This window comes from Carcharodon carcharias, chromosome 20 (assembly GCF_017639515.1).
Source record: "Carcharodon carcharias isolate sCarCar2 chromosome 20, sCarCar2.pri, whole genome shotgun sequence".
In the NCBI taxonomy this organism is placed as follows: domain Eukaryota; kingdom Metazoa; phylum Chordata; class Chondrichthyes; order Lamniformes; family Lamnidae; genus Carcharodon; species Carcharodon carcharias.
This window is the reverse complement of record NC_054486.1, coordinates 14,610,370-14,625,802: the sequence shown is the minus strand read 5'-3', so window position 1 is coordinate 14,625,802 and position 15,433 is coordinate 14,610,370. Positions and strand designations below refer to the sequence as shown.

The 15,433-nt window shown below is 41.8% G+C and overlaps 1 protein-coding gene across 1 annotated transcript in view; it reads left to right on the top strand.

The window, feature by feature from the left end:
* Positions 1 to 13,573, top strand: part of fntb (farnesyltransferase, CAAX box, beta) — a 73,179-nt gene extending 59,606 nt beyond the window's left edge. Inside the window, exons 9-12 of the mRNA XM_041214944.1 lie at positions 5,307 to 5,439; positions 8,902 to 9,013; positions 10,154 to 10,268; positions 11,834 to 13,573. Coding sequence (XP_041070878.1) covers positions 5,307 to 5,439; positions 8,902 to 9,013; positions 10,154 to 10,268; positions 11,834 to 11,938 — 465 coding nt within the window. The 3' untranslated portion in view covers positions 11,939 to 13,573. The remainder of the gene's footprint in view (positions 1 to 5,306; positions 5,440 to 8,901; positions 9,014 to 10,153; positions 10,269 to 11,833) is intronic.
* The last annotated feature ends 1,860 nt before the right edge of the window (positions 13,574 to 15,433 follow it).

The window sequence follows — 15,433 nt, the reverse complement described above, 5'->3', positions numbered from 1 at the left end:
AACTTCCTTGACACCAGTGTCTAAGGATGGCCAGGATCTGCTGGAAAAAGACCTGCTGCCAATTGGCCTTGGTGGCAATGCTTTACCAGTGGCTGCCACCCTCAATGACTTCTTTCCCTTTGGCTCCTTCTGCCAGAGGCCGACAACTGCATAAGATAAGGTGACTGATGACTTGTTTGCCAGGGCAGGTAAAGTTTGTCATAAATGATAACAGAGTGAGCAGGCACTTTGGTTTGTGACTCTGGCAGGCTTTTCACAGGTGCATGGCATCATCAACTACATGAATCTGGCAATTAAGGTATCCCGAGATCACCAAGGAGTATTCATCACCTGCAATGGCTTCCACTTCCAATATGCAGCTGGAATGCAACTATTAAAAAGATATTTATGCATGTGTGCACAAGATTCCCAGGCACCTGCCATGATGCTTTATTTCTTGTGGCACTCCACACTCCCTAATCTCTTCGTATCTTGAAGCAGACTTGGCTGCTTTGAGTCGAGGGATACCCACTTAAAACACAGCTGATGACATCTATGAGGATCCCAACCCATGACAGCCAGGAGCAATATAATCAAAGCCATATGACAACCAGGTCATTAAGCAAGCCATCAGCATGCTGAAAATGCTCTTCAGGTCCTGGACATGCCTGGAGGCTCCCTTCAATACACAAGGTCTCCCGAATGGTTGTGGCATACTGATGCTGCATGACATTACACAGTAGCGAGGTTTGGACCAACAAGAGGAATAAGGTGTAGAGTACAGAACTATTTCAGACAGTTCTAAGGAGGAGACTGAGAGTGATGTGACCAAGACACCAGCCATGGGCACACTGTTGGCTAGGATGCCCTGTATTATTGTGACATTCCCTCGGGTTCTACCAGTCCACCCATCTGAGAATGACATGTAAAAGCTACTTTCCCCCCCTCCACCCCCAACCCAAAGCAATCCTGCAAACAACCAAACATCCATTTCACAGCCAACACCTCCCCCGACCTCACTTGATATCATGCCACTCATCATGCGTTCCAGGGAGCAACCAAAAAATGGGTAACATGGGAAGGTGGTGGATTGAAATACAGGTAGTTTTCATGTGGCTCGAAAATTGAACAGAAACTCAACATTCTAATATTGTGTAACACATCCATATGCATCGGCTGTGCAACTACCAACTCTTCCTTTTCCTGCATGATGCAACCTCTGTGGCTTCACAGAGGTAGAGGCAGGCTGCTCAGATTCCTCATCGAACTGCTGAGTTACTATTGGTCGACATCCTCAGGGCTTTTGAAGCCCACCAGGGTCTATTGCACCTGCACCTTTTGTAGGGGCAGGTTTGGCTATCGGGGCATGAGGCAGCATGTGGCACTTTGACTGAAGTGGGGAAAACAATTGAGAAGTGCAAAAGCATTGAGCCAAGTCCCCACTTTGATGTCTACTTTCAGTATTATCCCTCTCAAGGCCCATATACATTTCCTCGACAGCCATAAACTGGAGAACCCTTTGCTCCGGATTAGTGAGGCAATGAACAGCCAAGGCTAGGGTTTCTTAGTGTGAAAGCCATTGGTAAGGGTCTGCTTGTGCTCATTTGATTGCCCCATTTGATATTCTATGCAGGAGTGCAGGAGGCCACTCTTTCCGTGAATGAAGATATCACCACAAAGGCTTTCGACATCATGCCGCATGTGCTTGAGACAGATTCCATTGGTCGCCCACCAGTGTGTGCACAGAGAGGCTGGAAAGCCATTGTTAGTCTGTGGAATTCTCTTCCTCAGAAAGCAGTGGAGGCTGAGTCATTGAGTTTACTCCAGGCTTGAAGTAGACAGGAGAAATGGAGTTGAGACCGCAATCAGATCAGCCAAGATCTTATCGAATGGCAGAGTAGGCTCAATGGCCTACTCCTACACCTCAGTTCTATGTTCCTAAAGCCTGCTTTTACACTGCATATTCTTCTCCAGATGTATCCTCTTTGTTTAAGGCCCCCAGAGTTCAGCATCTGTGTCCAGCTGAGCAGAGCTTGGAGAATTGTGCTGACTTCGAAGCAGGCTTACTACTGCTGTCCTTCTCCGTGTCTTTTTTAAAAATTCATTCAGGGTATGTGGCCATTGCTGGTTGCGCCAGTATTTATTGCCCACCTCTTGTTGCCCTTGAGAAGGTGGTGGTGAGCTGCCTTCTTGAACTGCTGCAGTCCATATGGTGTAGGTACACCCACAGTGCTGTTAGGAAAGGAGTCCCAGGATTTTGACCCAGCGACAGTGAAGGAACAGCGATATATTTCCAAGTCAGGATGGTGAGTGACTTGGAGGGGAACTTCCAGGTGGTGGTGTTCCCATGTATCTGCTGCCTTTGTCCTTCTGGATGGTAGTGGTCATGGGTTTGGAAGGTGCTGTCTAAGGGGCCTTGGTGAATTCCTGCAGTGCATCTTGTAGATGGTATACACCGCTGCTACTGTGCGTCAGTGGAGGATGGAGTCAATGTTTGTGGATATGTTGCCAATCAAGAGGGCTGCTTTGTCTTGAATGATGTCAAGCTTCTTGAGTGTTGTTGAATCTGCACTCATCCAGGCAAGTGGAGAGTATTCCATCACTCTTGACTTGTGCCTTGTAGATGGTGGACAGGCTTTGGGGAATCAGGAGGTGAGTTATGCCTCATGGGATTCCTAGCCTATGACCTACTTTTGTAGCCACAGAATTTATATGGCTAGTCCAGTTCAATGGTAACCCCCAGGATGTTAGTGGGGGATTTGGTGATGCTAATGCCATTGAACGTCAAGGGGCGATGGTTAGATTCTCTCTTGTTGGAGATGGTCATTGCCTGGCACTTGTGCGGAGTGAATGTGACTTGCCATTTGTCAGCCCAAGCCTGGATATTGTTTTTGGATTTGGGCATGGACTGCTTCAGTATCTGAGGAGTCACGAATGTTGCTGAACATTGTGCAATCATTGCTCACTTGTGATGTGTGAGTCACCAGGCCCACCGAATTGAGTGTATCTGAGCTGGTACATGGTCTGCATTAGCTTTGCAATGGTGCAGCCTTCAGAATCAGTGACCACCACTGAGGAGTCTTCATCATCCTCCTTCAGCAGGATGGCTGAAGGCCCTGTGGGAGACTAAAGACATGAATAGAACTGCCAAATTTAGAATGTTTTAAGTGATCATTATGCAAATGATCATTTTTTACTCACTGCTGACATCAAGTCAACATGAATGAGCGCTGTATTCCATGTGGCAGTCTGGTATTTAATTCTGCTCCCAGGTAGCTGGCAAAGCATGCTGAGACTTTGCCTGATGGCCAGCTGTGTTCCTCTGGAGCTATGAGTTGTCTAAAGAGCCACCTCCTCTGCCTTTTCCGGGTGTTCTGTGCTCCCTTCTGCTGTAAGGAAGGGGCTGGGAAAGGAGAGACCTGTAAATGATTGTGTAGAATGGACGGTGAGCTTTTGTTGAGGGTGACTATGAGAGAAAGGCGTGGCTTTGCGTAAAGATGAGGGTGAGCGCCAGTGGTGGATGGACAGATGGAGATGTGAGAGAGTGCACAATAACGTGAGAAATAGGAACAGTGGACCACCTGGCCCTTCGAGCCAGCTTCACCATTCAATAGGATCATGGCTGATCTTGGGTCTCAGCTTCACTTTCCCGCCTGCTTCCCATATCCTCTGATTCCCTGAGACCAAAAATCTGTCTACAATAGATACACCTGCAAGATAAGTGAGTGTAATGAGTGGTGTGTGCTGGAGTAGGTTTGAGAAGGCAGAGTGAAGAGGTTGGTGTGATACACGCATCAGTAGTCAATATGTGCCATTGTCCTCTTGTTACCTGCCTGCTAAGGTCATTAAACTGCTTATGACATTGAATCCTGGCATGTGGCACCACACTCCTACTTGCTGACCTCCTCCACTACCTTCCTGGTTTCGCTGGCAGGTTTCTTACTCCCATCAGTAGGAAACAGTTTCTCCCAGTGGGCCCTTACAACCTGCAACATCACATCTGGGGAGCAACTTTGGAATGTGTGCACTCCATTCTGTCACTTCTTTGTGTCCAGCTCCCAACTCTAGAATCCCTCAAATTTCATGGTTTCCCTTTAGGTACCGAGTTGCAATCTAATCATGGGCCAACCTGAATGAGTGTAAAATGACGCGCGATGACGTCGGACAAGTATCCCAATGTTGTCGCGCATTTGCGCACTCATATTTCAGTCGGCGGGTGTGCGTGGGAGTTGGCAAAATGCCTGCTGACAATCAACAGGCCTATTAAGGCAATTAAAGTTATAGTTGAACTTAATTTTTCGCTGCCTGTCTAACCTTACGATTGGCGGGCGGGCGAAAAGGCCAAGTGGCCTTTGGCTGTTTTAGGAAACCTCATCCACGGGCGGGATAAGGTTTCCAACAGCTATTAAAAATTAAATAAAAATTTTAACATTTCATTAAAGTGTCCCTGCTCATGTGACAGTCACATGAGGGGACGTGCTTTTTAACATTTTAAAATTCTTTATTTTTAATTTTATAAATCTTCATCTCCCTGAGGCAGCTCTGTGCCTCGGGGAGCTTTTCCTGTGCACACGCGTGAACTTGCGCGCTTGCCCTCTTTCTCCCCACCCCCACCCAGGCAGCACTGGGCGGGCCTTAATTGTCCCACCAGCGTGAAATCGTTATCACATGTGGCAGTCGGCTTCCCGACCATTCCCAGTTGCCCCCACTGAGCCCACCTGACAAGGGCAAAATCCTGGCCAGTGTGTTGTCATTGTGCCTGGTCAACCTAATTGGTCTGCAAATCTGGAAATAATATGTTATTGCAGTGGCTGAGTTAAAACACCACTGACTGACATACCGCCCTTACTCCCTGCGCGCCATTGTATCCTTCCCCTTCCTCTTCCTGCTCCCAGCACATCACAAAGCTAAAATCGAGCTCTTAATGTCCAGGTGTTTGCAGATAACTACAAACAAGAGCTGTTAACGTACGCAGTAGTTTTGTGTTATTTTTGTGAGAGGATGGGTAGCCGGGTAGGTTGAAAATTAGTCACTTCAGTATAACGAAAATGAAATAATTTTACAACAAATGCGGTTCTTTTTCTTAGCATTGTGAAAGGGAATGATTATTTTGCTCTTGTATAGGGAGTTGAGGAGGGTTCTAACTGAAGCATAGGTGTACATGTGCCTATAAAATCTGTGTTGAATGATGATAAATGGGCTGCCAACTCAATATTGAGTAAATGTTTGGGGATCTGTTTAAAATCATGAACTTCAGGCAAAGCTAATGATTTGATGAGAACAGTGATACCTTGATATTCTACACATTGACATTCTGTTTTATACAGCGCTGGGTGACAAGTCGGCAAATGCGGTTTGAGGGTGGATTTCAAGGTCGGTGCAACAAGTTGGTGGATGGCTGTTACTCATTTTGGCAAGCTGGACTCTTACCTCTTCTGCACCGTGCACTACATGCAGACGGTGAGTGTAAAAGTGTCTGGTAAATGATGATGCACACTTAATTATCATGGGCACACTTCCACATACTGCAATTACTGTTCAAATTGACAAAAAGACCAATGGGCAGATATTGGGTTTCAAAAACATCAGTCAAAAGAATGTGGGCTTCATCCGTTGAAATTACAGAGCGAACATGCTGTAATTTTTTTTTTGTGCGTTACCCATTTATGTTAAATGGTTCACTGTATAAATGATTTGGAGCAACAGTAGTTTTATCATGTTTCTAGCATTGATTTTATCATGGTGTTAGCATATTTTTTGTTCCAGAGTTAACCTCAAACTTGAGTCAAATCCAAAATTCGATATTTGCTGGAAGTCATGTGGTGAATTGAACACACCTGTTGGATTTTTTGTTTAAATTTGTCAGTACTTTACTGCTAAGACTAAGTGAAACAACAAAGCTTTTATTTATGTAGCACCTATAATATTTTAAAAATCCCCAAGGCATTTCACAGTGGTATAAACGAAAAAATGAATGGCCAGCCAAAGGAGGCTTGTGGAGGGGTAATCAAAATCTTGACTAAAGGGGTAGGGTTGAAGGTGGAGGGTTTCGGGTGATAATTCCACAGAAAGGAAGGGATTGCCCAAATTCCAAACAGCACCGTGGGTGTTCCTGCAACACATGGAGTGCAGTGGTTCAAGAAGGCAGCGCACCACCACCTTCTCTGGGGCAATTAGGGATGGGCAATAAATGCTGGCCCAGCCAGCAACACCCACATCGCATGAGACAACAAAAACAAATTGAAGGCATCAGTGAAGGTGCAAAGGGAGCGGGTGATGCACAAGATTTGTGGGCCTAGGGGTTGAGGAAATTGTTGGGCTCAAGAAAGGACAAGGAAATCACGTTTAATGGAGTTCTCTGAAGAGGTAACATGGGCTATGGATAAAGGGGAACCGGTGGATGTACTGTACTGCAGAAGGTATTTGATATCAAAGATTATTGCAAAAAATAAAAACTCATAGTGTAACATATTGGCATTGATAGAAAACAGGAAACAGGGTAGGCGTAAATGGGTCTTTTTTCTGGTTGGCAAGATGTATCAAGTGGTGTGCCACAGGGATCAGTGCTGGGGTCTCAACTTTTTATAACTTGTATAGATAACTTGCATGAAGGGCCTGAAGGTATGGTTGCTAGGTTTGCTGATAACACAAGATACATAGGATAGTAAGATGTGAAGAGGACTCAAGGAGGCTACAATGGGATATAGATAGGTTAAGGAAGTGGGCAAAAAGTCCTGGCAAATGAGTATAATGTGGAAAAGTGTGAAATTGTCTACTTTGGCAGGAAGAATAAAAAAGAAGCATATGATCTAAATGGTGAGAGATTACAGAGCTCTGAGATTCAGAGCGATCTGGGTGTCCTAGTACATAAATTTCAAAATACTAGTATAGGTACAACAAGTAATTAGGAAAACTAATAGAATGTTATCATTAATGCTAGGGGAATTGAATACAAAAGAAGAGAGATTATGCTTCAGTTGTACAGGACAAAGGCAAGACCACATCTGGAGTACTGTGTAGAGTATTGGTCGCCTTATTTAAGGAAGGATGTAAATGCGTTGGAAGCAGTTCAGAGAAAGTTTACTAAACTAATACTTGGAGTGGGCGGGTAGTCTTATGAGGAAAGGTTGGACAGGCTAGGCTTCTGCCTGCTGGAGTTTAGAAGAGTAAGAGGCGACTTGATTGAAACATAAGATCCTGAGGCGTCCTGACAGGGTGGATGTGGAGAGGATGTTTCCTCTGGTAGGAGTATCTAGAACTAGAGGTCACTGTTTAAAAATAAGGGGTCGCCCAATTAGGACAGAGATGAGGAGAAATTTTTTCTCTGAGGGTTGTGATTCTTTGGAACTCTCTTCCTCAAAAGGCAGTGGAAGCAGACTTTGAATATCTTTTAAGGCAGAAGTAGATAGATTCTTGATAAGCAAGGGGGTGAAAGGTTATCGGGGTAGGCGAGAGTGTGGAGTTGAGGTTGCAATCTGATCAGCCGTGGTCTTATTGAAAGGCGGAGCAAAAATAGGACGGAATGCAGTTTCAGACTAGGATAGGAAGCTGGGGTAGGTCTATTTTGCTGCAAAAGCAGAAGGTGGCAGGGGGACTTTATTATTATTTTGTGGGATTTGAACGTTGCTGGCTAGGACAGCATTTGTTGCTGATCCCTAATGGCCCTTGAGAAGGTAGAGGTGAATCGCTACAGTCCACATGGTGTAGTGCTGTCAGGAAGAAAGTTCCAGGATTTTGGTTCCGCAACAGTGATATAGTTCCAAATCAGGATGGAATTTGGCTTGGAGAGGAACTTGCAAGTGGTGGTGTTCCCATGCATCTGCTGCCCGTTTCCTTCTTGGTGCTGGCGGTCGCAGGTTTGGAAAGTGCTATTGAAGGAGCCTTGGTAAATTACATCTTGTGGATGGTATACACTGCTGCCACTGTGCATCAGTGGTGGAGGGATTGAATGTTTAAGATGGTGGATGGGGTACCAATCAAGTGGGTTGCTTTAACCTGGATTGTGTCGAGCTTCTTGAGTGCTGTTGGAGCAGCACTCATCCAGGCAAATGGAAGAGTATTCCATCACACTCCTGACTTGTGCTTTATAGATGGTGGACAGGCTTTGGGGAGTCAGGAAATGAATTACTCTCTGAAGAATTCGCAGCTTCTGACCTCCTCTTTCAGCCACAGCATTTATATGATAGCCAAAGATTCTTCTTGAATTTTAATCTCTGAAGTTTCCCTGTGATACCAATTTGACATTTCCATTCCAGTTTATCACTTATTTCCATACGTAATTGGGCTCAAGCTGCACAAAATTGGTTCAGTAAGAGGTCAAGAGGAACATTTCATCTTTTCATTCCTTCAACAGCACCTTCCAAACCCATGACCTCTACCACCTAGAAGGACAAGGGCAGCAGATGAATGGGAACACCACCACCTGGAAATTCCCCTCCAAGCCACACACGATCCTGATTTGGAACTATATCGCTGTTGCTTCACTGTCGCTGGGTCAACACCCTGGAACTCCCTCCTTAACAGCACCACATAGACTGCAGGGGTTCAAGAAGGCAGCTCACCACCACCTTCTCAAGAGCAACTAGGGATGGGCAATAAAAAAATGCCCACATCCCATGAAAGAATTTTTAAAAATCCTGTTGCTCAAGGCTGGATTCAAGCCTAATTCCAGAGAGACAATGCTACACATTTCTTGTAATTAACATTGATGTTAAGGCATTGACGTCAGTAGACACAAGAATGTTTGTTAATTTCAAAACATTTGGTACTTTAAAAAAATTCTTAAATAGGATATGGGTGTCGCTGGCAAGGCCAGTATTTGTGCCTATCCCGAATTGTCCTTGAGAATAAGTTGCCAGATTCTTTTTTTTCTTGTTTCAGATAGATGAGTACTAATTTTACTCTGCTGTAATGTTTTTGTAGGGAAAGATTCTCTCAGTATGATGCACTGGATGTTCCATCAAGAAGCACTACAAGAGTACATCCTACTCTGCTGTCAGAATTCTACTGGAGGACTGCTTGACAAACCTGGAAAGTGAGTGATGATTTTATATTGGTTGCACAATATGTTGTCACTTGGCTTGATACAGCTGATGTGTGGGACTAACCAGCACCTGACTGTTCGAGTAAAATACTAATTGGCGGCGTATCCTTAATGAGTGGCTCTTGTAGAGGATGCATATGAAGTGCTTACTTGGCAGCTTGATTGTGGAATGAACTGTAGCATAGGGGACCCGAAAGACTGGGTGAGAAACCGAAAAACTTAGCTGGTGAGAGAGAAGATATGTTTAAAATTTTGTGACATACTGTGCTACTGAAGTTTAAGCAAAAATTACCAGACAAGATTTGGTTGCCTTGGTTCATTGTCAGACAAGAACGATATGCGCTGATGTCCTGTATTAAAATTGCCCCCCAAACTTTTAGGTGCTCCTCAGCATTGCTTCTGAAGTGTGACCAATTATTTTCTGTTTCATAAAGCCTTCTAGCTTTGTTTCATCAATGTTTTAATGTCTGTGTTTATTAATTGGATCCACTGTTGAACACAGACACACTTTCTTGTATACTGCTCAGGCTCGCCAAGTTTGGCCGATTGCAGGTCTTGTTGGCTTCCAAGATGTATGAGGTACATTAACTATTTTGTTTTGATGGTGAATTGCAGAAACAGGGTAACTGCAGCTTAGAATAATGCTGCAGTAACCTGCAGCAAAGCAAACCAGTTCTATCATTCATTAGATTCAGATTGTAAAGAAAAATACAATCTCCAGACGTTGATTAATATCAGGTGTATTCTGGCAGTTTTTTTATTCTGTCATGGGATGAGGGTGTCGTTGGCTAGCCCAGCATTTATTGCCCATGCCTAACTGCCCTTGAGAAGTTGGTGGTGAGCTGCCTTCATGAACCACTGCAGTCCATGTGGTGTTAGAGGAGTTGCAGGTTTTTGCCCCATCGTGTTTGCTGTAACATTAACAGTAAAACCAAGTGCATGAGCGTAGTGAGCCTCCTTTCTCCGATTTGACCTGTGATTACCTCAGATCTCCCAATAAGTTTGACTCAGGAGACTTAATGACTAGAGAAATTGAATGTGGGCCATTGGACATAGTAGCTTTCATGGACTTTAATGCTATGGTGTTGAACCTCATCAAATGTGTCTTCACCCCCCCCCGCCCCCCCACAGGTCAAGGGATTTTTACCATACCTGCTATTGTCTAAGTGGGCTTTCAGTGGCACAGCATTTCGGTGGTGGAGAACTTCTGCACGAAGTTATTGTGGGTGACGTAAACAACCGACTGGTAAGCAATGTTTGACACACAGAAGAAATGTGGGCAAGTAAATAAAACCAACTCCGAAATGATGGCCATGAACTATGCAATAATTGTTGCTGGAAAGTTATAGTGAGCAATCACACTCAAAATATTTTTCCCATCCATTGTTTTTAATATAACATTTCTGATGTAGATGTATTGAATTGTTAATGTTGTCTTGAATAAGGATGATTTTATATTGTTAATATTGACTGACGTTTGTCACTATATATTGAATCTTCCTAAATTGTACTTTGTTTCTCCTGATACAGTTAGCCATTCAGTATATAGTTTTGTATCTACGATGGATACTAACACTCATTAAGAGAAAATATTTTAGGCAAAATTTGCATGCTAGTCAAATGGCTGAGCAATATGGTTGTAGAAATCTGAGGAATTCCTCCATTGTAACCCTCCATGCTTATTACGTTTAAAGCAATAACTCTCACATAGTTCAGCTGAGAATTTCTTCCATCTCCACAATTTTTTTAATAAGCTAGACTACAGATCCCAGTTCCGATAACAGACAGCCATGTTCAAATCTCTTCATTGGTAGCCATTAATTTTCTTTGTAGATGCTTCCATTTGAACCAATGCGAGTTCTGGTCACCATCATGAGCTTTGTAATATTTGCAACATTTTACAATTAATGATTAGTCCCTTTCACTAAAGCTGCTTAGATCTTAGATCTTGCTTAGTGTCAACTGTGGCTCAGTTCGTAGCACCCTGACCTCGTGAGTGAGAAGATTGTGGCTTGGGAATTCAGTCTAGGGCTTGAGCACAAAAATCGAGGCTTACCCTCCAGTGCGGGACTGAGGTAGTAAAAGATCCCATGGCATGGTTTCAAAGAAGAGCAGGGAATTTATCCTCAGTGTCCTGGCCAATATTTATCCCTCAATCAACATCATAAAAATAGGCTATCTGGTCATTTTGCTGTTTGTGGGAGCTAGCTGTGAGCAAATTGGGTGCTGTGTTTCTTGCATTACGACCGTGAATTCACTTCAAAATGGCTGAAAAGCACTTTGGGATGATGTGAGGTCATAAAAAGAGTTTGTAAATGCAATTTTTTTTAGATAAAAAGTGTTTAATTTTATTGAATGAAAAGGATGTCCATAATATTTGGCCATTGAGATTGACCCCTTGTCCCCACCCGCGATTGTACGTTTTGTTTCCTTGTTAGCAATTTCCCTATGATAGATATTTGGAATCATAAGATTATAATAAACAGGAGCAGGAGTAGGCCATTTGGCCCATCAAACCTGTTCTGTCGTTCTAAAAAATCACGGCTGATCTGATTGTGGCCTTGGCTCCACTTTCCTGTCTGTCCCCCATAACCCTTAACTCCCTTGTCAATCAAAAATCTGTCTATCTCAGCCTTGAATATATTTAGTGACCCAGCCTCCATTGCTGTCTGTGGAAGAGAATTCCAAAGATTAACAGCTCTCTGAGAGAAGAAATTACAATCAAGTCTCTATTGCAGTTTTATTTATATTTACGTCCATGGAATAGATGTGGGAATATGTATTGTAAAATATATTTTTTTCTTTCAACAGGAACCAATCCATCCTGTATATAACATTGGTCCTGAGAAAGTAGCACAAGCTGTTATGCATTTCCTCAAGCTGCCAGTTCCACAGATGAAGAATAATTCAAATTAAATTCATTATGCATTTAAAATAATTAAATTTCCAAGTACTAATTGTGTAACCTGAGTGCAGAGAATTGTGGTTTACAAAGTAAAATGATTCAACATGAAGCAGGAACCAGTATCAAGTTATTTACTTCTTACGACAGCAAAAAAACAAAAGCCATCGGCACTGCCTATACAGTGGCTGAATAGTCCAGTCTATGTTCAGCAACTTGCTCCTGAATGCTGCAGAAGCTGAGACTGGTACCTGTAAGTGTTCTTAGTTTCATGACTGAATCTCCGACAAGTGAACAGGATTGGTGCAAATAGAGCACTATGCTTTTTACTGGCTTCAGAAGTAATTTATCACGGTTGCAATAAAAGTAATCTTTTCAAGCATTCCATTTTGTCTGGATTAATTTTCAGCGTTTCAGAACAGTTCTTTGCGCTTTCCTTTTTCTAAAGGATGGTGTTGCACACTGAATAACTCAAACTGTAGAATGACTTAAGTCGGACAGTTTGCTTATGTTTTGTCAACCACAACATCATTTTAAAAAATGGGTTTAATTGAGAAAATTATCAGTCGTAGGACCTTTATCATATGTGAAAATCATGTTGGGGAAGGCAAAGTAATCTATAGTAACTTTTTATAAACTTTGTCTTTATTTTATGCTGAAAGGGGCCCTCGGCACTGTTTAATGACAAAGACGTGCATGACTATTTGCGGTTCAAAGATTAGATATATAGTCTTATTGAATGCACAGTTGTGTCACCTAGCACTGTTCACACCACTCTGCGCGCACACATTGCAAAACATAGAAGATCCAAACGTTTCTGAGAATTGCAAATGGCGGTCCAAGTTTCAAAGTAACTGTGTTTACTGGAACTTGAACGACTCAGTCAGTCAGGTATACAAACCATTCCAATTATGGCCAGGTCATGATTCGAATCATTTCTGTATGCATGTAGCATGCTCTGTTGTCCTATGGAAAGATCTTGCATTGCAAGGATAATGTTTTTCTAATTACAGTTGACAGTGTTTGTACACGTGACTGAAATTGCCTCTCTTCACAATAGATTAGTTGTGAAGTCACGGTAACAGATAAGTGCCTAACCTTCACTTGGTGCCTCCTCACTACATTTTGTCTGTGATTCCGATCCTACTGCACCCACAGTAGACGGGTGTACCAACTGCTGCGCTAAAACTTATCCTCTTGGCTTCTTCAGTTAACTTATTCTCAACAGTTTAATTGCAGGTATAAATATTGAACTTTGTATTTAGCTATGGCCATAATGATGATTTTATCCCCATTACGTTAGTTCGTTTTAAAAATGTGTAAGTGCTCTCTGAATTCTATCTGAAAATTATGACAAATACATTGCCATGTTTGGTTTGCTTGCCATCGAAATTGAGCTTCCTCCAGGTTGTAAACAGTTATTAACATGTTCCATGTGTGTTTTTTTACAAAGAAAAGTGGTCAAAATTGACACTGTTATAACATGACAAGTGAAGGTGCAAATGGATTTATTTAAATGGAAGCATTTGCCAGGACATTGTGACCTTGACTGCCTTTTATCCAAACTCGTGTGAAGTTGTGTGTTACAGCACAAAGCTGTACAATTTTTATACCTTTTTGACTGTTTAAAAATAAAATAAAGTAAAATATTGCCTTTGTTTTGAATTTCTAATCTTGCTTATAAAAGGTATATATCCTGCTATCGGAATCAGAGAGGGTGAACCAGCTCTTAAAATAACATCAGCTGCAACTAGACAAACAAAGCTTTGCACCACATTAGTACAACAGCAACATCTGTATTAGAAAATGTAGATATGCAACTTTTCACACGTTGCCCTTATCTGGTGTATGCTAATAAAAGTTAACATTCTGCTTAGTGCAAAGATTGGCCTGGCTTTTGCGGTTGTAATGACAGCAAAGCTGTCAGTGTAAAACATGGAAATCCAGAAGCTGCTTTCAGTTATACCCAGCTCTTCCAGGTTATGCCTTTGTAGTTCCTACAGAAATCCTTAGAAATCACTTGAATTGATGTGAACATCCGCTTTTACATTAATATAACAACCAAAAAACTGTGGGTGCTAGAAATCCAAAATAAAAACAAAATAAATGCATATATATATATATATGGCAGTATCCGTGGAGAGAGAAACCATAAGTTCAGTCCAGCATTTTTTTCACACGATCATTCCTGCTGTAAAAAAACTTTGATAAAAGTTACGCCTTGTTGAATGAAGTGTAACTGGGTTTTTAACGGCGTACTAAGTTCATAATTACTAATGAACAACATCTCTGAAAAATGATAACATCTCAAATTTATATCTAATGATATAAATGTCATAGGTTTTTAAAAATTGTTTTTGTTTGTTTATGATAGTTCAGCATCTACTTTAATCCCCTGTCTAAGTCCCGATCTTTATTTCACTTTCTGTAAAATGGTTAAAAAGTGAAAGATAATCTACGTTTTATTTCCTGGTTTTGTCTGTGAAAATTTTTCAATCTGATTGTCTGCTTGACGACGTTAATGTTACTGGATGAGGAAGATCTCGTATAGTTGGCAGCAGAATCAAATTAATGTTGGGAAAGGCTAAATCCATGTCACACGAGACTGCTACGTTGCCACTGACCACAAAATCCAGGATGTTATCTTGAGAGAGGTTCTTTTGGCTAATTAACATGACAAAATTCTTGTGTATTGTAGTTGAATTTTAAATTAAACATAAGCAGAGATGGATACATTTTTCCATAATTGCAGTGAACAAAGGTCAATTGCCAACATTTTCTGTTTATATTTCAGATTTCTAGCATCTGCAGTATTTTGCTAAAGTAGGGCAAGTGCCTCAACAAGCCTTCATGCAAACCTTATACTGAAAATCCTATGGCTCCAGATACTTACTTATTTTTAAGTATTATCAAAGCAGAATAAAATGCAGCATTTTTCAAAACTGGATGCTATTTATGTAGCCACATATCAACTTAATTTGTCCTTCAGACACCCGATTTTCATGTTGAATGTTTTCCCAATTTTGGCTCAAAATATGTCTTCCAATCACATGATGAATTGTTTCTTTTTCAATTCAACAGTAAAACTCTGCACATTTCAGATTTGAGAAGCTTTTTTTTGGAATAAAGGACGATTTAAAGTGCCTAATGAATAATTCCAACGGTCTTTACCAGGCAAAGACAGGGAGCTTAACAACTGTAATGGGATAATAGAGTCCAGGATAACATCAGGGAAAAAGAAGTGGGGGAGGATGCAGGGGGACAACTAAAGCCACTATATTTGAATGCACAAGACACTTGCAACAAAATAGATGAATTAAAAGCATGAATAGAAATGAGTGAATTTGATGTAATAGCCATTACGGAAATGTGTAGCAGATCAGCAAGTTTGCGAATTAATATTCCAGAATACTTGAGATAGGAATATAAGATGGAATAAAGCCAGATGAAACAATCTTGGCTTGGAAAATCAAGATGTAGAATCAGATTGGCTAAGAAACAAATGGCAG